This window comes from Gavialis gangeticus, unplaced genomic scaffold (assembly GCF_001723915.1).
Source record: "Gavialis gangeticus isolate Ggan-Ray unplaced genomic scaffold, GavGan_comp1, whole genome shotgun sequence".
Taxonomy (NCBI): Eukaryota; Metazoa; Chordata; order Crocodylia; family Gavialidae; genus Gavialis; species Gavialis gangeticus.
In genome coordinates, this window is record NW_017729000.1 from 19,574,455 (window position 1) to 19,596,782 (window position 22,328).

The 22,328-nt window shown below is 42.2% G+C and overlaps 1 protein-coding gene and 2 long non-coding RNA genes across 5 annotated transcripts in view; 2 read left to right on the top strand and 1 right to left on the bottom strand.

Moving 5' to 3' along the window:
• LOC109290012 overlaps window positions 1-22,328 on the top strand; it is a 169,951-nt gene that overhangs the window by 67,208 nt on the left and 80,415 nt on the right. The window lies entirely within an intron of this gene.
• Window positions 138-2,715, top strand: LOC109290013. Its single transcript, XR_002095486.1, has 2 exons — window positions 138-235; window positions 604-2,715. It is a non-coding gene; the product is annotated as an uncharacterized LOC109290013 (long non-coding RNA).
• PPP2R2B (protein phosphatase 2 regulatory subunit Bbeta) overlaps window positions 1,520-22,328 on the bottom strand; it is a 354,176-nt gene continuing 333,367 nt past the window's right edge. For all 3 annotated transcript variants that reach the window (XM_019506382.1, XM_019506383.1, XM_019506384.1), the window contains 4 exons: window positions 20,588-20,752; window positions 7,338-7,507; window positions 5,431-5,522; window positions 1,520-3,586 (listed from right to left, as the gene is read on the bottom strand). In XM_019506382.1, coding sequence (XP_019361927.1) covers window positions 3,307-3,586; window positions 5,431-5,522; window positions 7,338-7,507; window positions 20,588-20,752 — 707 coding nt within the window. In that variant the 3' untranslated portion in view covers window positions 1,520-3,306. The remainder of the gene's footprint in view (window positions 3,587-5,430; window positions 5,523-7,337; window positions 7,508-20,587; window positions 20,753-22,328) is intronic.

Consider the following 22,328-nt stretch of genomic DNA (forward strand, 5'->3'; position numbering starts at 1 on the left):
TCAGCTGCAGGCCTTGTGGCAGCGTATCCCCAATCTGGCTCTGGGCAGTGCCCTGGCTGGGCAGCTCCCCACCAACCCCAGCTGCCAACTCTGCCCCACTCTCCCTTCCTCACCATGGCCGCCGCCTCAACCTGCCCCCCCTCTCTAACACTGCCTGTGCCCCTATCCTCCCCCCTCTAGACTTACCTTCAGGAGCTGCGCTTCACCGCTGCCTGGGGCTGTTATTCCCAGCCATGTGCGGGCATGCAGACATGCCCGTGGTGTCCCCTGCATCCTGCTGCCCCCTGCCCCTTGCAGGCTGGAACTGAGCCAGCCTGCAAGAGGAAACCTGTGATTTCCCATGTTTTTCTCCTGTAAAGGAGAAAATCTGCATTTTTCCACGGCAAATGGAAAACCCGGATCCCTGATGAGGCTGGGGAATGGAGGCAAGGAAAAACTAAATAGGAAAGGATATTATTATTATTTTTTACCAAAATTCTCCTGAATATCTACTTCTTTGACGAGAAATTTGAATTGTTGAGCACCAGCCCTGCACCCTTGTGGACCAGCTGTTACAGGGACTTTGCTCTGCAGAGAACTAGCATGAGGCCATAGACTTCTCAGTACGTTGCTCAAATTACCAACACATTCTTAATAAAAAGATGCTCACAAGTTTTAAAGCTCTGGAAAGGAACCTGACTGACCACCAAGATTGCCCTCCGTCTTGGTTTTTGGAACGGCTGTGGTACAGGCATTAATCGAGTGAATTTTTCTACACAGCTGACAAGCATCGTTTTTGACTTGCAGGATTCCTCTTGGTCCCTTCATTTGGTCTGTGGTGCCTCTGACACTGCTAACCACAGTGCGTGGGTGGTGCTGGCTCTTATTCATTCTAGGGACTAGACAAACTTCCAAATCACTTTACCTCCCTGTCCTTCTTTTCCCCTGCCTTTCTGCTGTGAACTGTCTGCGCTCGTGGAATCACACATTTCATGTAGCATAAGCAGTTCATACTACCCCCCAGCATGGGTGCCGATCTCAGCAGTGGATACAACCAGAGATCTGCACCAGCGGGATCATCATACCATGCTCAAAGCTGTTGCAGATTCCCACCAGGCAGTAGATCCCACCCTTATGCAACTGCCTGCATCAGGTTCCTACTGATGGGCAGATTCCAACCAGTAAGCTGAAGGTGGAAACGATTTCCAATTCCAGGGTCAGATGCACTCTGTTGCCCAAAGGTTCATCAAGATGTCAGGATATATTTGGTTTTGTTGCTAGGTATGGCAGGGCTTTCAACAGCATGAGCAGCCTGGCAGACAGTTGACTTTCCTTTCTATAATTCTGGTGCCAAAGGCTTAATATATTGCATACCATTTAGAAAGCAGAACAATCAGTGAATCCACACATAAAACACATTTGGGACAACTTTTACTTCTGATGCCAGAGTGCAGGCTTTCTTTACAGGAACAAAAAAGAAACATTTTTTTAAAAAATGACTCATTTACTCTTGCTAATTTTTTTAAACCATTTCATTTAAAAAAAAAAAGTTACTCCTGAAAGCCATTACTTGTAATAAATGTATAAGCCAGCATACTTTTTTTTTCTTTTTTTCTCGTAATCATTCCTTTGAACAAGGCAAACTCTTATCCGGTCCTGCCCTGAGCAGTCTCATGAAGAGTGGACAGGGTATTAAATAGTTAAATAACAATTAGAAGCTTGGTTCCAAGTACTTGAACTGTGGCTTCCTCTTGCCCCAGAGAAATTTACTGAAGGTCCCCAGTTAGCTATGCATTTTGTGTAATTTCCTTGTGGGATTTAGTGCCCCTTGAGAAAGTGGCAGTTAGTCTCACTTGTAAGGTATCTAACTTGGTAAGACATAACAGAAAATGCTGGAAATCCAAATCACACCTTACATAAGAGGCTTGAAAGAGTGCATTTTGCCTTTAAAAATTTGTATAACTTTTCCTGCAACAATGAAAGCTGCTGGCTGTATTGCTGACTGTTCACAAGCAGAAAGAATGCACAGCACATTAGGTATCCATTTTTAACACGATAGTGGTTTGGTTTTTACTTCTGTTGCAGCAGCAGTTCACAGACTGAATAAAAACTTCTGTTTTAATTGGATCATTCCTCAAATAAAGAAGGGACCTGAATAATCCTTGCAATAGAAAGGGGCAGCCTTGCATGCAAAGAGGAAGAGTTATTATTTTTATTATTATTATTATACTGTAGAACCATGGACAACCTCTATGTGAAGCAGTCAGGTGCTAGCAGCTATATATGGTGGTTTTCCTTAGAATGTCATAAATTAGCAACTTATATTTTATCTTTAAAAAAAATAAATTGAATGAATAAATAAATAAATTAATTTAAAAAAAGGAACAGAAACAGTTATGACATGCAAGACATGAAAACAGAACAATTCAAAATGACTAAAGTAAAATATAAGTTATGTAGAAGAAAAGCCCAGATTCATTTTGGTTTGCAATAAATGCATTTTGGAAGCATTATTTATAAAGGTATTTCATATACCAAAAAAGGCACCACAGTATCTACAGAGCCAAATCCTTAAGACTTTCTGTGGGTTGTGAAGAAGGAAGGTAGCAGCCTTGATTAGAATATACAGTTCTTAGTGTACAGTTGATTCCCCCCCTCCTATAAACTCATTCACTGCAAATCTGATCTTTTCTACTTTTGTTTGGTTTTGCTGTCAGTTCAAAAACTATATGAATTTAAAAAGCCATTGGCAGGGGAACAACATTCTAATTTTGCACAAAACAAGTGAATTATCTCCAAAATGATATTAAAAAAATGGGATTACTTAAACAATGTGCATGTGTACACATGCACCTGCACGCACACACACACACACACACACAAACGCACACACGGTCATACCCTTTTTTCTGACCTTAGCTGACTTTTTAAAAATCACATAATATAGTGTTTATCTTCATTTTAAATCAGCAGACGCCTACAACCAAAACAATACTAGGAACCACCAAAGATTACTCAGTATAATAAAAGCATCAGAAATCCAAGCCTGCTATCAAAAGGACCATGTCATTTGGTCGAGTTCAGTTCTCCAAAAAGTAAAACGAAAATGTGATATCTACTGGATTTGCCAACCTGTTACTCTTAAGTTTTGAGGAGGCTGGGGACATTGGAATCTGTTTGTTCACCTCTACACAGTTGTTATATGCAGAGGAATAATTAAACAAATGAACAGGAAGGACAGGGGGAAAAAAAAAGAAAAAGAAAGATTTGAAATCTTGTGTTTACTAGTATTCAGTACATGAGATTCCTAAAGAATAACTTTTCCTCCTAGTTAACCTTGTCCTGAAATATATACAGGTTATTTGTTGCTGCCACTGCTATGATATTTTCTGAAGGGTGCCAAGCTGTATGCAAGATCTTTTTACTAAAGTCCAGACTGTCCACACTAATTTCATCTTTCCTTCGTTTGCCCCCTACACACACTTTGCGGGGCTTGAGGATGGCCCGAGGCTTGCTGTTTTCCCTCGAAGCCTCTAGGGTGACATCACGCTTCGTGTTGCGATCAAACATTCTGAAGAAATTGTTGTAGGAGCCAGTCATTATGACGCTGCAAAGTAAGCAGAAAGAAGGGATGAACTGAACATACAGGACACAGCAGCAGGAGTGTCCTTTTAAGCTCTCCCTTCTGGACCCTTGAAACAACAGATCAGATTCATGATCCTTCCACAGAAGGAAGAACCAAGGGGGAGTCAACATCATTGAATTGTTCGCTAGAGATTGCTATAGTGGTTTGCTAGAGATTTGCTCTCAGGTTGCAGGCCTCTCCTGGGATGATCTGGCTTAATGTGTTTGTTTTTCCATGTTGCTATTTGCCGAGTTCAAATGAGGTGAGAACTAGACTGATAAATGCTACTCTTTTCAAACCTCACATAATTTCAGGATCAGGAAGTTCTGGAGAACTCCATTCCTTTTCTACCATATCGAATAAAAAATATTTGAATTTGTTGGTAAGGCTGGGATGCATCTCCTCAAGTTTATTTCCTTACTTCTTTCTTAGGGAAATTTCCATGAAATTTCCTCCTCCCCGTAACAATGAGCGAAATATGGACTATATAATATGGGACAAGTGTTTCGACTAACCTGAATACTGGCCTCTTTTGTTTCCAACTACTGATGAGTTACAGAGAAACTTCCTTGATCTAGATTAGATAAGGGATTTGGATTTAAACCTAGCCCCTATTGAGTCTTAATATTTTGATGATGTTGAATTCTTACAAGATTTAGATACACAATTGTGTAAATCCTCTGAGATCAACTCATCTTGAATGATTTCTTCTGCCTAGCGTAATATTACTTTTTGCAGTTTTGGACCAAAATAAGTTATCACGTTGAGCCCAAATTTCACAGAACACCTGGGCTAAGTACAGAAAAGGCCCAAGGCTGAATCAATTCAATCTTCACAGGTCAGTCTAAGCTGCGTAGATTGAACCAATAAACAAGTGAACAGACATTAACTTTTGATTCTGGAAATGCAGCCACATGGCTGCAGTGGCTCAGACCCAAAGTTGGAGACTGCTAGAGCATGCCTCCCTGTTTAGGTAGAGCAGACAGCTTGGACCAAAGCTAGCCCTCCCAGCCTGTGAAGGCAAGGTGGGGGGGCATTGCAGGGGAGGTGCAAAGCATCCTGGGATGCTGGGGGACTGTGAGGTAACTTGAACCTGGAGGGGATCTGGGACAGAAGTTCAATTAACTGATTTAACTTAAATAAGTTAAGTCTGATACTATATTGATCTTAATTTATCTTAAACTGGCTTAATCCATTTTGAAAGTGTTTTATATGCACTGAACTTCTCTTGTGTTACAGATTTGAACTGGTTTCTGATTACTTATACCAGTTTTTAACTTCTGTCCTTAGGTCTCCTGACATATTGGCATATCCAAACCAGAACCAGAAAAAATAGTTCTTTTCTATGTGTGGATTTGATGCAGAACCAAAAGCTTACTGGCGTATTTAAATGCAAGGATTTTAATCCAAGATTACCCAACCTGAACACCTAAAATTTGGGTACGGTTGGATATGAGGTTCTGGTTTTGGCCAGTCTCTGTTTTACACTATATATATATATATATATATATATATAAAAATAAAAAAATGAAGGAAACCCTCTAAAGCTCTACACCAAACCACTATGCCAACAAGCAAGATGTCAGAGAAAGGACTACACAGCAGAAGAAAGGGAAGAGCCAATAGTATTATGACCAAGGGTCCAGGGTTAAGGATGAGATCCGTTTTGCACATAAAGAAGGAATTCAAATGCTCTGTTTTGTAAAGAATACAGAATGTCATCTCTAAACTTACAGCACTTCTTAAGTGCAGAATGAACAGCACAATCTGTAGTTTGGGAATCCATGAGCAAAGTCCCCCTTATAATCTAGAATGATGTTTCTTACCTGTCAGACCCATTCCAGACACATTCAAATTTATCAAAGATGCAGTCATTCTCATAGAGAGAGCACAGCTTGCTTCGGAGGTAATCGTGAACCTGACAGCAAAAAAAGGACAGGATGAGAAACAATACCATGCTTTCTGGAGGTTTAGTGAATGCCTTAAGTCTAAAATGGAACAAAAAGAGGTGCCTGTTTCCTAGTACAGTGCCTTTAATACCAAATTGCTACTTATTAGCAGGGATCTGGGTTTTCCATTCGCCATGGAAAAAAATGCAAAAATATGCGTTTAAAAGAGAAAAATGTGAGAAATGGCAGGTTTCCTCTTGCAAGCTGGCAGAGATCCAGCCTTCAAGGGGCTGCTTGGTGCTGTGGGGAACGGAAGGAGGCAGGGGGCGTCATGCAGTTTTGTGAGCTGTGGGTCCTGGCCCTGGCCCTACAGCCCTGGCAGCTGGGGGCCCTCTCCAGCAGGGCAGAGGGGGCAGGAGACTGTGGGTTGTGAGTGAGGGGCACCAGCAGGGCTGGGGGGGTGCTGGGCTGTGGGTGGGGAGAATTTAATTTGAAAATTTGCTATTTTTAAACAGAGAAAACCAGGATCTCTGCTTAATAGTTTTGCATTTCAGCTACATGGTCCAGTGAGTTAAAAATGTGACTAGAGTTCCTGATGTGTAACTTATTAATCCATCCACAACCAAAGGCACTGATGCATATAGTGACTGACTTGCTGTGTTCTCTGAAATGGAGTTGGACAGAACTTTTAAATGCATTCATTCACACATTTTCAATCATTTTCCAGTTCCAGTGAATAAAAAATGAGTGCCATTTCAAATATAGCTTGAGCACCATATACTGATGATTTGGCAGTGCAGGGCCCCAAATAGTATATAAAGATGGATTTGTCTCAAAGAGCTTGGCACTAGACTGGCACAGGGTAGAGTAGGTCTGGGTTAAGGGCAGTTATCAGAACTCTGCTAACAAAACCTGCACTGCCCTTATGCAAAACACACCCCAAATGTAAACCTGCACATTCACCAATTCATCCAAAATTACAACTGGGATAAAAGCAATGTTTTATGTCATTATAAAGCTTATGTAGGAATTGTACTCCAATTTAAAATTGTAGGCAAAACTTTAGAGAGAGTAGGTGCAAATTCTTAGACACTGTTTTTATTTTGTACTCCTAAGTTTTATGCTCTTTAACCCTAACTTCTTCCTTGTGATAACTCAAGCACATCCCATCAAAAGGGGCAGTCTGAGTGTTTCCCCCTTTGTTCCCACATATGTCTAGTACAGTGCTCAACCTTTTTGTGTGTGGAGCCAGATGGGTAATGCCTGGTTGCTCTGCAGGCTGGATCCTGCTAGTGGACCTAATCCAGTACCAGGGGTGCGTGCGGTGGGGCCTAATTTGGCTGCACAGACGAGGGCTGTGTGGGGCAGCCCAGCCCCTATCCAGCCATGTGAGGAAAAGGGACTTGGCTTGGCTCAGCGGGGAAGAGGGGGCATGGCCCAGCTCTGATCCAGACTTGCATGGTGGGGGGGTCACGGTCTGACTTGTGGGAGGAAGGAGGCATGGCCCAGCCCCAAAACAGCCATGTAGGGGGAGCAGGCATGGCTTGGCCCTGTGGCAAGGAGGACAGGCAGGGGGGCAGCCTGGTTCTAATCCAGCCATGTGGGGAAAGAGGACTTAGCTCTGCCCTGATCTGGCCATATGGGGGGACAGTTGTGGCCTGGCTGACTTGTCATGCTGAGTTTGGGATTTTGGCAGCAGGGAGGGGTGGTATTAACTGCCACTGCTCACCTGCCACCAAATTTCCTGACTTATGGGGAGTCCCATGACCCATATTCCAAGGCTCCGCAGGCCAGAGGTTGAGCATCCCTGGTCTGGTATACAATCACCTCTGAGAAAGTAGTACCTGGTACGTCTCGATGGGTCTGTTCTCCATGTTCAGGTCCCATACTTTGACCGTGAGATAATCCCGGGTCATGATATACCTCCCGCTGTGACTGAATTTAACATCAGAAATTGAAGAGATGATTTCAGAAAAAAATGACCTGTTACTTGGGTCTTCAGGCTCTTCAAAAACTGCAGAACAGAAGGAAAAAAAAAATCATCAGCATAAAGCAAACAGTAGGTCAAATCAGTATCTTCTGAAGAGGAAAGGCTGGTCATGTAGCAATTGCACAGGGGAGCAAAAACCAGGAGAATACTTGATCATATACTTTATATAAGAGCATTTCTATACGAGCTCCTATATGATGATTTGGTATATTTTTAAAGTTACAGGAGTCTTGGAAGATAATGATTATCTGAAAGTCTAAAACAAGGGATTGCCGCTGTGAATCTGAACCCAGGTTTCTCTCATCCCGTGTCCTGCCTCTGCCAGTACCAGAGGTCTCAGAGAAAGATGCAAGAAATCTCAAAGTGAGGATATATGGAATAACCAGCTCTTACAGCACATTTTTTTCTAACTGATATTTATATCTGAGGGCTTAGCATTTTTAAAAAAGAGAGAGGGAGGAATGGGACTGCAACTTGAGCTGTACTCAGTTTTGTTTATAATATTTGCTAGGTGTCCTTCTACATTTGAGGCCAAGCCTGGAAAGTGTCTTGGACACTGAAGTCTTTATGTGAAGGTAAAACCCCATCAGAGGAGATGTGGTGGGGTTTTGTGGTGGGTGGGGGGAGCGGTTTTGTTTTTTCATTTTTTCAGTTTAATTCCTCCTCCCTATAATGAATAAGGAAACACTGGTATCAGCATTTGGATGTCCCCAAAAGACACATACTAAACAGTGAAGTCTAACACTAAAATGTAACGGGCAGCAAAACTATTGTGCTTTCATTTCTTCTGGAAATTTAAAATTACATACAACAATCTTATTTTCATTTCTCTAGCCTTACAGCTCTGTTCAAAGTGTCATAAAAATCACAATCTATAAAATATGAATTTCCTAAATTACGAGCTAGAATTACAAAACAGGCTGTCAGTGCACAGCAGGAATCAGTCCAAAGGTGAAGAACACTAGAATGGCAGGACTAAAGTCAGATTAGGCATAAGCAGTTATGACTCCAATTAAGTCACTGTGAATCGACCCAGTTATACTAGGACAGGATCTGATGGAAAACAAAGGCCTGCATTTAAAGGATATTATCCAATCCTATTAAAGCTGGCTTACTCTTAACAAATGCAGGAGACCAATAGATCAACCATCTAACAGTACCCCAAAAGATGCATCCCATTCCTGCTGTACATCCCATTCCTGTTCTCTGAAAATAAGCGGTGAGTTACTGGAAGTCAATGTAAATATTTTGTAGCTACTACAACACATGGTTTAATCTTGCTACTGTAAATAAATCATAGTTTGAACAGCTGATGGAGACCAATGAAACACTACAATTTATCTGTCGATTACATTGACAAATAAATGAATTTCCTGAATGCCATCAACTCAGCATGTGTTTACCTTTTCTTTAAAGCTACTTTTAGTCTTCATGATTGCATATGGATATTTGTCTGCAGAGTCAGAGAAACTAATGACTCAAGCCTGAGACATCCTCCTGACCCTTTCATTTCTAAAAAAACCCCCTCTGAATTGAGGATTATTAGCAGAGTGCCATGGGAAGGTTTGTTCTGCTGAGGCCTTTGCTACCTTTGTCTAGTGGATGTATACACTCCTGTGTATAGTTGTGTCAGTGCTGGATTGACATTCTCTTCACAAAAGCCTCTTCCGCTGCATCTGCTCTTCCATCCTGACCTGACTTGCATCTAGGGCAGGAGTCAGCAACTTGTGGCCCACGGAGCCTTTGGATCCAGCCCACAGGGGCTCTCCCTGTGTCAAGCTGCAGTCAGCTACCTGGAGGTCCAGTGGAGGGGGAGCTCTGTCTGTGCCCTGCCACAGCTGGACAGCACAGCTGCCTTTGGCAGAAGCACGGCTTTTGCTTCTTCATGCTGCAGCTGAGCAGAGTGGCGGGCAGAAATGCCTAGAGGTCACGGAGTCCTAATGCCTGCCTGTTTCCAACTGAGCTGCGTCATTCTGGCAATCCTCCCCCAACTCCACCCCCCCCCCCAGATGGAAAACACTGCTGACCCCGATCTAAAAAAATAAATGTCTGAAGTTGGTAGCTAGCCTGATTCTTCCACAAAGTAGAAAAAAACAGTGCCAGAGCCTGATTTATGGAACACCATATTGAGCACAAACATTTATTCAGTTCTATTATCCCCTATCTGAGCACTGCAGTGCAAGCTCTTGAATTCTGGAGTATGATACAGGTGGGGGGGAAGGAAGTGCCTGAAGTACCAAGATAAATGATCTCTCTACAAATCAGAAATGGCATCACTCACAGCAGGATCTAACTCTAGTTCTTTTAATCGCCAGCAGGAATTCTGCTGACCTGCAGGTTTTTTTAAATAAAAACAACAACAGAAAATAAAGATTCTGCTGGTCTGGGGAGAGCATCTAAATTCCACGACTTGTCTTCAGTGTAGTAATTATGGGTTTGCTCACAGCGGGTGGGCTGACTTTGGGGGAGGATTTTTTCCATCAAGTATGCATGTGTTCGAGTTTGTGTCAAGGCTGGCAATGTTAAGTCTCCAGTACAAGAGCAAGAAGAATTATTGCTGATACTGTAGGACTGGGAAATGTCAAATATTACATAGAAACAGAAAAAGCCCCAGAGTTATGTGGAGAAAAATAAGGATTAATGGCATTAATAAGATACACTAGCAAGAATGAGACAGTAGTGGTAAACAAGGCAGGTTTCTGACATTTGACTAGGAACAGTATACTTCATAGACTTTGGAGTCAAATACATTAGCTGAATGTCAATAACTACACCATTGCTTTTTACCAAACTTTAAAAAAATTACTAGAACGATTTATTATAAAGTTTATTTTTTCTGGTTTTTTTTAACTTGTCACTTGTCTTTTTTATACAAATCAATATTATGCCAACTTGAGCAATTGTGGGTGTCATGTATGAAGTTAGAGGTGTAGTCCTATGTATAACAGCCATCAGCAAGTAGTGGGAAAAGGCTTAGTAGCAACAAGGGAGAAAACACTATTCAGAACAGGATAGGAAAACTGGGCCTCTATTTGTCCTGTACTTCATAAACAGATTAGAGGAACAATACTTTATTTTCACAGATATATTCATTGCCTTCTGCCACAAAGTAACATCCATGTTGAAGAGTAGGAAAAGGGCACGTGGTGCATGCATAAGAGTAGGAAAAGGGCACGTGGTGCATGCATAAGGTGCATGTCCCATCCTAGAAAGGGTATGATATGGAGGTGGGCCTAATTTTGGAATTTCTTGCTCCAAGTGCACACAGGATGTTGATTTTTGCATGGGCTAAACTTTTATAGAAACCAGTTTCTGCAATGCCTGGCCATGCCACTTTTCACTTAGGCTTGAGAATCACTTTTGTCATAAATAGGAGAAGACCTTAGGCCTGAATGAAAACTGGATCCAAACACTGCAGCTTTAGCAGCACATCTCCCAGTAAGACCCTTTCTCTAGGCAGCTTCAAAACCAATGCTTGGATTGATGTGTAGTCATCAGTGAGATTAACAGCAACAGAGAGCTTTTCCTTACTCTTCTGTGTTTAATAATTAGCAATGCAGACCAGAAAATTGGAAATGCAGAAAACTGTGAATTGCACTGTTACCAAAGACCACATGAGGCCTCACCATTCAACTTAGTTTCATAATTTCTGTCTCCATGGTGTCATGGCAACAAGGTCCCTTAGGGCCTTCATCAGCATCTACTAATGGTCAATCATTCAGGCCTGTTCCAGGAGGGAGGAGTATATTTAGGCACAGGTTACCTCTGTGGCTGCGTAAGAAGCCCCACTAAGAACAAATCAATACCTAGAAAAAAAGTGTTAATAAAAGTGATTTAAACTCTGAAGGAGGTAGAATGATAGGAAATGCCAAGGTAGATCCTGTGTTATGAAATGAGCCCAGGGTGGCACAAAAGGTTTGTTTCCTTTTCCTTGCTAATTCTGCACAATTGTTAATTTTGAGCTTGAGGTCTTACCAAAGCCTATTATTCTGTGGAGTGGGCATTATTATATATTACATGGAGGGTTGAGGAAAAGAGATGATTAGTTTTTGAAGAGGCTCACACCAATTGTCAATACTGTAATTGTGCAACAGGGAAGCACTCTCCATCCCTGTGGCAATCAAAGGAAAATGACATGGATAAACCCTCTCTGGTAATGTTAGCACCTCACAGGCCTATGCCTTGAGCTTTTCTCTTATAAAGCTGGTTAATTCTATAATAAAGCAAGCAAGGCCCAGCCAAGGAAAAAGTAAGGTAAACAAACCTGATCTGGCTTTGTCACGCATGGCATAACGTGTATGTGAATACAACATCACTGAACGTATCAGTCCTCCTGTGTATTGTGGCATCATTTGCAACCTGCATCATGACTTGACATACACAAGAACACACCATAATAAATGTGGTTCAATACTATGTTGCTTAATTACCAGATGGAGAGGGATATTTAAGACCTTTGAATTTGAATTCACACAGGAAAAAGTGGGCAATAATCAATTTAACTTGTTGCTTCAAGTCACCTACCTGAATCTTACTTGGTTGGGTAAGTCATATAATGTAGTTATTGCCCACTGAGGTTTCAAAAGGGCATTACTGAGACTGTCTGCAGGTAACCAGCAGTGCACTGGTGTATTTGGCTGTTGTGTTTTCTCACAGGTCTATATTTAAACTATGTTAGAAACAGTCTCCTATAGAGCAAATTCTAACCTGGGGAATGGACACAGATAACACCAGGGGAGCATGCAAGGTGTCACCGTTGACAGGGTTGTGCTTGTATGCACATGCCTATGGTGTGCACAGTTATTATTCAGATTTCAGTAGCACCTACACTGGGACACACCATTGTAATCCTAGTAACTTGAGTACAGTCACTCCCAATTTACAGTGCATGAGAGAGGAAGGTCAGGCAAGGTAGGATGGGCTATGTGCCCTACCAGAACTTGGTGCAAATAGCTATTAAGCTGGAAGGCCTACCTTCTAACGTGAGCCAGACACTCACTGTGCTATCTCAGGCAAATCCTTTGACCTCTTTAGATCTCAATCAACTAATCTGTACAGCTAGGAAATAAACAGGACCCCAGGGAAAACCAGATGCCACAGTGGAGTAGACCGTCCATGGACAAGCTTTGTACCTGAAAGACTGTCTATCCCTCCCAACTATATAAGAGTCCAACAAGATATCACCCACAAAAATCCTCAGTAAGTTATCCACAAATAAGTTATCCCTCTGCTCCTTCCCTTCTTTCACAACCACAGCCAAAACTCAGTCTGTTCTTCTGACAGTTTTTCCAAGCACAACCTTAATTTTAAAGACAACAGACAAAGTTAATGCAACATAAGGAGACTCATTCTGCATTAAAAAACTTTGCAGTTTGCTCTTAAGCCTGAAAATAAACATTTGGGACAAATCCAGGTGTGCTCCGACTGTTGGAACAGGAACTCTGATGGTAGTTTTCCCTTCAGCTTCGGGTAAGTCACTTAACATTTCTATCTCATTTCCTCCATCTGTAAGAGGGGATAAACACCACTTACTTTCCTGTTTCAGTTAGGGTGCTGTAAGAATTAAAGAGGTAGCTTTGGCAATATGCTTGGAGGGCAAAATTCACTCATGTTGTTACTGTTGCAATGTAGAGTTAGCCATGATCATGTGAACCAAATTCATCTGCAAAGCAGGGTCACTGAAAAGTGTAAGGGTAAGCGTTTGGCCACTGTACTGTACTCTGGTGGCAGCTCTTTACATAGTGTGCAGTCTTGTCCCTTGTTATGGTCCTGAATGTGTTCCCAGCCAACTCTGCTTGTTACTGTGGTGGGGTAAAAGGTTTGTGTTCCCATGCCCTCCCCCTCCTCCTCCAAGAGCTGTAAAGGGAGCTCAGGGGCACCACAACTATGAATATACCAAACCCATGTGCAGAAATGTACAGTGCTCATTGCCCCTATTCCCTTCTCTCACATATTTAGAGAAATTTGACTCTGTAGCCTTCTCTGATCCTTGCTATACAAGAAACTTACTTAGGTACAGTCCATCAGTTTGCAAATCGTATCTCTACTCAGTGACACTCCACCAAGAGAAATAAAGCCATTACACTATATAACTCCTCCCTATACATGTCATGCTGATTTCTGTACTGCACACTTACATTCATTCATATTTAAAGGCAATGAGGTTTGCTAACTCTTTCACATTAACTATGTTTCACTTTGCTAACTCTGTGAAATGGGGGAAAGATTCATGGAACAAAGCTGCTTTTTTTGCTTGCAACAGCAGAAGTTCAGTTACCGTCCGCTACCTAGAAAGAAACTCCTCCCTGACGCTGTTTGGCAGATCCTTGGCCCAGCCTATGCCTGCTCAGCCAGGATATAGGGTAAGCAGACAGAATGGTCTCAAATTCTAATTGGTACCGATTAGCTCAGAAATTAAAGCCCCACATTCTTTCTGAAAAGCCACATGACACCAGGTGGCAGTGACTATTTTAGAAATCAGGTGTAATTAATAATGAAAAGAAATAAGACATCAGGTATGATGGTGGAATATTTTTTTTTCTTAGCTGGTAGCTTTGCTGTATTAGTGGTTGGAGGTGGGGGGGGGGCCTGGACCCCTTCCCCCACAGTCCCCCAGCCAGGCAGCGGTACATCACAGTGTCAGGGCTGCTGCGGTGAAAGAGACCCTGGACCTGTTCCCCACCAGCTGGGCAGCCCTCTTGGCCAGCCTGGGAGGTGCTGTGGAGCAAAAGGGATCTAGGCTCCTTGTCCCAACAGTAGCCCTGGCCCTGCGATGTGCCATTGCCTGGCCAGGGGAGCTGCAGGGGAAAGGAGTCTGGGCTCTGCGTCTCCCCAGCTGCCCCATCCAGGCTACAGCACGCCACAGGCCTGGGGCTGCTGCAGGGAGAGAGACCCTGTTTTCCCCAGCCTCCCCTTGCCGACTGGCTGCAGCTTACAGCTGGCCAGAGAGACAAAGTGGGGCTGGGATCAGAGGCTGTCACTAACTCAGGTCGGTGACAGCTGACGGGGTGCGGATATCACTGACCTGTCTGCCCAAGGCTAGAGAATGGCCCTGTGCAACACTGCCCGGGATGGCGGTGATCGTACTCTAAGTTAACCCTGGATGGGATTTGGCACAGACAGTTGATAAAGTGCTGTACCAGAAAGCGCTTTAGTTTAATACCTCTTCCATCAAGGGTTAACTTAGAGCAGGATCCACCATTTTTAAAGTGCTCTGAGAGCCATGAATGTCTGTGCAGTTATGACTTTAGAGAGCTTTCGGTGCACTTAAAGCATTATAGGTGTAACATCTGTATCTAGCCCATGTATTCTTGCAAAGCAAATCTACTTCAAGGCACAGCATCTCTGCTTTTAATGCAAATACATTCCTGCTTCTATCCCTAACTCAGTTATGTATGGTTAGGAGGGCAAAGCAAAATACCTCAGAGGTGACCAGAATGCTTGCAAACACATGCCAGCTAATGGAATAGTATGGCACTTTTATATACACATATGAGGCAGATTGAGATGCACTGTCTAGATCAGGATAGAAATCCACATCTAAAACTTCCACAAAATTCATCAGTGGTCAGATTTTCAGCTTAGTTCGCAGGGATGGGAGTTAATTGCAAAGATCAGGCATTTATACATGTGCTTTGGGAGTGGGGTGCTTTAATTAGAGTGGCTCAGAGAGCTGCTCTCATTTAAGAACCTGGAGCATCTTGTATATCAGCATCCCCATGCTTAAAAATGGCAGCAGGAGCACTTTATCTAAAGCTTGTCAAACAAGTTTCAAATAACACTGCCATTTTTAAGTGTGGGGGTGCTGATACACGAGATGCTGGAGGCTGCTGAAGTGCAGTAATTACCGATTAATCGAGTCTGCTGCGACTCATGTACAGGCGTCCATCATTTCCAGCTCTGAACTTCCAAATCATTATGGAGGCCTAGTGTGAAAAATATCTTCAAATACTGGGAAAGTCATGGATTCTTGATGAAATGACACATTCAGCTTTTTCTTTGACCTACATTTCCTTGGAGTCTTGTAAAACATTACCTATATTCTATACAAAATCTCCTGGGCTGGTCTGTGAAGTCACAAGATCAGTTACTCATTGCATCTTTCCAACCGGGCTAGAACTGAACAAGTTGGACATGTTCCACTACTGTTTCTCATGAAAGGAACTGTGACTTTTAGTGAGTAAACCAGGGGAGCCCCTGGATTCTGTTTCTACCACCAACTTGTATACCTCTGACCAAGTCACTTGATCTCTATATCTTAATGTATCTATCACACTGGTATTCCAAGGCTTAATTAATGTTTTTGGGCATGTCTACATGTGCAGATTAATGTGTATTAGCTTATTTTATTGTGCTTTAAAGCATCACTAAGACATGTTTTTTAATGATTGTGCATTGAAATAAGCTAATGTGCATTGTCACTTAAAAACCATGGGCTCTTACAGACGTGTGGGGAGCTGACTCCAACACATTGGAGTCGGAGCATAGAAATTAATGTGCTGCAGCAGCTTTCAGCGTTACATGCGTCAGGGTCCTTGTGCGCCCCTGCGCTGAAAAAATGGCAGGACACTTTGAAATAAAACACGTTCAATGAGCTTTAATTCAAATCACCCTGCTGCCATCTGTTCAGTGCAGGGATGCTGATACACATGACATGTGGGCACTTTTAATTAGCATGGCTCACTAATTAAAGCATCCAGCACCACGTCCCGGACCACATGTAAAAATGTTCCATGCTCTACTTAATGTGCATTCAGACAGGCTAATGTGTGTTTCCCTAGAACCTCACAATGCAGGTACTAGATTTAATGTTCATTAACTAAAGCACATTAATGCATGTGTAGATGCACCTTTAGTGCCTTTTGAAACCACTGGATAGTAGGTTTTATATAAATGAAAAGTATTATGCTCTTCTTTATAATCTAGTGTATCAATCGCAGCGTTGCTGGAAGTGACATGCAAATAGTGGAGCTTAAGGCTTAACAGAGCATCAAATACAAAGGCCAAGCACATTTTAATAATAGAAGTACCTATGTAAAAGCTGATTCCAGGCAGCAAGCTGCCATGCCACAAACATATATGCAAGGTTAATAGACATGATTTAGATGTGCAGTGATATCTTCTGCACTTTGATTAAACACTGGCGGTCATTAAATATCTCCTTTAGAGAATTCATCTTCAAAAGCCAACGTTGCTTTTCATTTTGAACTTTGATGAACTGTCCCCATTCCAAATCACACATCGGCTGAACTGCAATTGACTGAAGGCCGATGCTTCTGAAGGATAGAGGAAAATCAATATGAAATGTCAAGGGAGAGGTCAAATTGAACTTGTTTTTGCTGTTGGTTTGTATGTTCACCGCAGACTAAAAGGACATACCAGTAGCTGAACAAAGGGAAATACCAAATACAGGTTTCTGACACTGAAAATGTCAGGAAAATGTATTTTGTTTGCTGCTTAATTGTATTATGAATCTCAGCTGAGAGTTGTTGCTGCTGAGTAGCAAGAAACTGGAAAGAAACTGTGGAACTTAGGGAAAAACTGCCGTTCAAAATCTTAATCTTTCCATATGGAAATAGACAGTGTTCCTCCTAATCTACTTTGCTTTTAACCTAGCAATACTGTGTGGATGTCAAGCTATAATTACACTCTTGGAAGATCAAAAGCATTTGTCTGTGCCTCATTTCCCATTAGCTCAAGGAGATAAGAACCTGAAATGAGATGAGGAAGTGCTGCCTAGATCTAGATTATTAGCGTTAGGATTCAGTAGTGCCAAATTTGTTCTTGCAATATTGCAACATCATGCATGCTGGATATCTTATATGTAATTCTTGTAAGGTATGGACCTAAAATCTCCAAAGATGGGTTGGCTGTTCTGATTTGGAACAGGATCTATATTACAGGAAAATAGGTCCCTTCAGATATGGAACCAATCCATAGAGACAGCTGGTTTAAAACTGGATTTTCAAAGAGGTTTGGATTCCAAGTTCTAACTGGAGCCCACCTGTAATATGCTTGTATTTCACTAGTAACACTTAGGTCTTATCCTATTTTATGTTATCTTCTAAAAGTAATAATCTGTAACACAAGTGTTGCTGGGTTCAGATAACCTCTTGCAAGTATTTCATGAACAATCAGAACAACCATTGGGCTATGTGAACAAAAAGGACTAATGCGTAAATCTAAGGTGCTCTGCGAAGTGGTAAATTCTACTCACAAGTAACTGTGTAGGAAAATATGGTGGATATTATGAATTTTCCAATAGCATGCATAATACCATGGGACATCAATTCTACTGAAAGAAGAAATGTAACCAAGCTGGGTTAGAGCAGGTAGTGCCACAGGAAGCAAGTTCCATTTGAACAGCCACCATATGCTAGCCTGTAGGACTTCTCTTCAATATTTCTTCAGAAGCACCCCTGGCACTGCAGTACTTGCTGAATCCTATGCTAGTCATGTATACTTTGCCATGTTATACTTGAACCTAAGATTCAAGCCTAGTTTTTTTGGGGAGGGGTATCACAGGTGGAGAATCACGTCTTGAAATCTCTCTGAATCCTGTTAATAAAAAAGATGGCACCACATCTTGGTTCTATAACATATAATAAAGATTAGAAAAGTATGAAAAATATACTTGGAAAGATTCTTGTGAAAAAACTATGCCAACCAGTTTCATAAATGCTTGTGACCTCCTATATTTTCATGTTTGCAAACATCCCATTTAGCAAACTTTTAATTGCAGAATTAGTGATGGAAAGCAAAAAAAGGCAAAAACATTCTTGACAGTAGCCAGATAATACTTGGAGAGCATTTGCACCAGAAGTGCTTTCCTGGCCATTTTGGAATGCACTTTGCATAAACAGCAGTAATGAAAAACTGCTGACACTTGCAGAGAACCACAGCTGGAATTGGGCAAGAGAAAACCATGCAGCTTAAGTGACTGCTCATATGGCAGGCCTAACAAACCCTGGTATGCATTATATCTTGCTGTCCTTGTCTTAACTGTAACCTTTTTTGGTCAAGGCTCATATTTTTTAGTCTACATTCAATGTATTATGCCTCTTATGGTGGGATCCTGGCCTCCAAGCAGTATCACTACACAAATGACAATACTTATAATAACCCATCTGTGAACCAACTATTGGATATATCTGTTTCTCACAAATTATTCATTGAATGGTTGTGAACAAATCCCTTCTTAATAGTCACTTCCTGCTTGTAAATGATCAATGAAGAGAAAGAAGTGGGACAAATTAGCTGGATACATCATTGGCAACTCATAATTTGGTCAGCTGTAGTGAAGGTGAAATAAGGATGAGATATATAAATCCTTATGCCTCAGGGCATAATTACCCCAAAAAAGGTTAGGAACCAATTTTATACCTGGTCTGCATGTTCCAAGTTGTCCACTAAAAGGTTTTTCCCCCAACTTCTGAATTTTCAGCCACTTTCAGTGACAGGATATTGGACTAGTTGGACAAGTGGTCTGAACCAGTATAGCAATTCCTATATTCCTTGGTAAATGGGTTTTCTAGTCATCACATGATAATTTTGATGCTCCAATATAAAATTTTCACAAATAGCTTCTTACAACCTATTATCCATACCCTTACTAGTGCCCAGATATGCAGCACTGGATTCCACTGGGTGCATCTACACATGTAGTTTACCATGAAGTGCACTAATTAGCTCCACAGTAAAGCATCACTATCTATACATGCACCATTATTATGGCGCAGTAAAATAAGTCACTCTGGCATAAGATAGCCCAAATTGCTGCTGTGCCCAGGAGCTGTTTACTCTGGCATAAATTGCTCTGGAGTTTATAGCTTTGCATGTGTAGATGCACCCAGTAAAGTTATCTTCCTGCTCACAGGCCTACCAAGGACTTGCGTGATGCTGGAGCAAGATGATCCAATGTTGGAGTGAAATCTGGATTTTATTTTTTCTAGTCCATTTATCAACCATGACAAAAAAACCCACTCATTAGAGAGGTAAAGAAAGATGAAAGTGTTGCATGGACCAATGAAATAGTCATACCTGATTTTTGACTAATGAAAAACAATATCAGAATATAGGCAGACCTGACCTTGAGCCTGTATAGGAATGCTCCTGGATTTTTGGAAGGCACATAAGAATCTGAGTTCTGCAATTTAATTTTGTATTTTGTAATGATCTAAGACAGCGGTGTCAAACTCATCAGGCCAGAAGTATGGTGTGGGACCAGTCCGCAGGCCAGAAGAATGGTGCAGGGCCAGCCTCAGAGGCTGGATCATGCCTATGGAGCCCCCATCCTTCCCCCATTTCAGATGCAGTGCACAGTGCCCACTCCAGCCAGTTCAGGACCTGGTAGGAAGAGGCCCAGCATCCTGGGGCTTGGCTGCTACTGCAAGAACAGGTTGCAGTGCTGGGCTTCTTCCCATGGTGCTGCTGGGGCTCCAGCATTATGGGTCATGCTTGTGTGCTTGGCTGCAGCCATGGAAACAAGCTGCAATGCCAAGTTTCTTCCTGCAATGGTGCTGGGACTAGTGCCATGGCTCTCATCGGATTGGCTGCCAACTGCAGGCAAAAGCACCCAGGCAAAGCAATGGCCTGGAGTCCCAGCAGCACCACAGGAAATAGGCATTATGGAAGCTTGGTTGCCACCCCAGAAACAAGCTGCAAGACTGCTGGCGCTCCAGCACCCTGGGTCCTTCCCAGGCACTTGGCTGCTGCTGGGGGAAAGCCCTTATCAAGACTGTGGGCTGGATGACTCAGCTCTGCAGTCCAGATGTGGCCCACAGGCAGTATGTTTGACCTGTCTGATTTAAGACAAAACCCCCACATGCAAACGCTTCCCAGCAAAACTCCAGTCGGAATCTTAAGGGCTGATCTTGTATAGAACCATCTGATTCATATTTATCCAAATTTCAATTCCCTTTGTTGGGTTTTGTTTGATTTTCTTTTCTTTTTTTTTTTTCCATAATGAGCTTTAGGTGACTCTGACTCTCAAGCTTTGTATGCAGTTGAGATTGAATCCTGTAATCAGATTTCTCCTTTCTTGATTCACATCCCATCACTAAACACCTCCATTCCTCAGCCCTGGTGAAGTGCAGAAGTACTCACATTTGGAGTGTCTGTCACACAAGGCAGATGCCCGCATGTCACACAGTCTTATTGTTCCTTTGCTGCTGCTGTAGACAAAGGTGTTGCAGTGGTGCGGATGGAATTCTGCTGCTGTGATCACCTCCGTTAGCTCCTCCATGTTGGCTGGCTTTATATCAACAATATCTGACACAGGCAAGTCAAGGAAAAGCAAACAGCATGGACAAGTACTCTCAACATGCAGCCCTAGTGGTTATTAATCACCTCTGGCTTTCGTTATCATGCAGTGCTTAACTGGGTCACTTTGCTTTGGAAAGCAATTTTTCAGCTGCCCTGGTTTGTACTGGTGAGTACAAAGGCAATGTTCAAAACTCTTCTGTTCTTAATCCTGAGCAATAAGGTTCTGCATCAGGATCTCTTATCAAAGCCCTGTGTTCTAGCTCTCTAGGGGATATTCAGATGTCCAAGCTATTCAACGAGGCAGATCCCTTTAAACAGTTGAGGTAAAATCCTAACTCCATGCAAGTCAATGGCAAAACTTCCAAATTTCATCTTGGGTGCTTAAAGCGACTTGTATTCACATCCATCATCAGGAACTTACCTGGTCCTTGCACTAGCCATTCTTAGATGTCTGTTTTTGCAGACTGTATACAAATAAGCAGCCCTTTACATAGCTAACAGAACAGTATCGTTCATATGAGAATCCCTATTTTTGTGGGTTTCACAAAGCCCTTTTTAGATAGCAAAACAGAGGTTTAGAGAGGTGAGGTGACAAGGCCAGGGTAGAACCCAGATCAGCACTGATCTAACCTGTGGAACATGCTGCCTCTGCATTGTCAGGCAAGAAGCACTTTGACTGCTTGGATGAGTAGCGTGCCCTCCTTACGTTGTCACCATTTACCAGCTATTCTGAGTTGTGTGTGTTCTGTAGTGTGTATTGTTGTACATACGGTACCTGCTGATGGCTTTTCACATAAGCTGCTTGGGGCAAGGACTCGGTTGTTTTGGCTGGCACATTTTAGTGTTGTATGCCTTGATGACAGCATATGAATTAAATGATTCATACACGGTCAAAATTTACCAGTGCTTGCATTTCCCAGTCCTCTGACAAGTATTCAGAAGGCAATGAGAAACCACTGTCCAAAAGCCCTACTCTCAAGAGATGCATGCTATTCCTGAATATAGCAGACAGGGAACTATGGCTGGGATTTTCAAAATAGCCTAAGGGAGTCAGATGACCAAATCTCTTTGAAATTCAGCAGAATTAGGGCACCAAATTCTTTTAGCTTTCTTTAAAAATCTCAGACTATATCTCTTTGTTGAATTTAATCTGAACAATGGTATTGAGAGATGTCAAATTTCACTTCCCATAGTTTGAGTGAGATCAGTGTTAACATACAGACCAAAATAAACTAACGTGCTCAAGAAAATCCCATCTTTTGTCACAGTATCTATTTACCTAGCAACCGCAGCTGCTTGTAACACACAGCTTAGTACCCTCTTTGTCCAAAGAATCACAAGACTCCACTCTTGACAAATTTGCCATGGGCCAGAATAAATATCTTTTATTACAGTCACTGGAAAATAACCCCATGTGAAATAACAATGGAACAACTCCTCTCCCACCCCCACCCGCACAAAAAAACAACACAAAACAACAAACACAACAGGCCATTGATGCCTTTGTAACAGGAACATTTTTCAAGTGCAGGTTCAAAAAAAAATCCTGGATTGAAAACAAAGTCATCCTGAGATTTAGGTT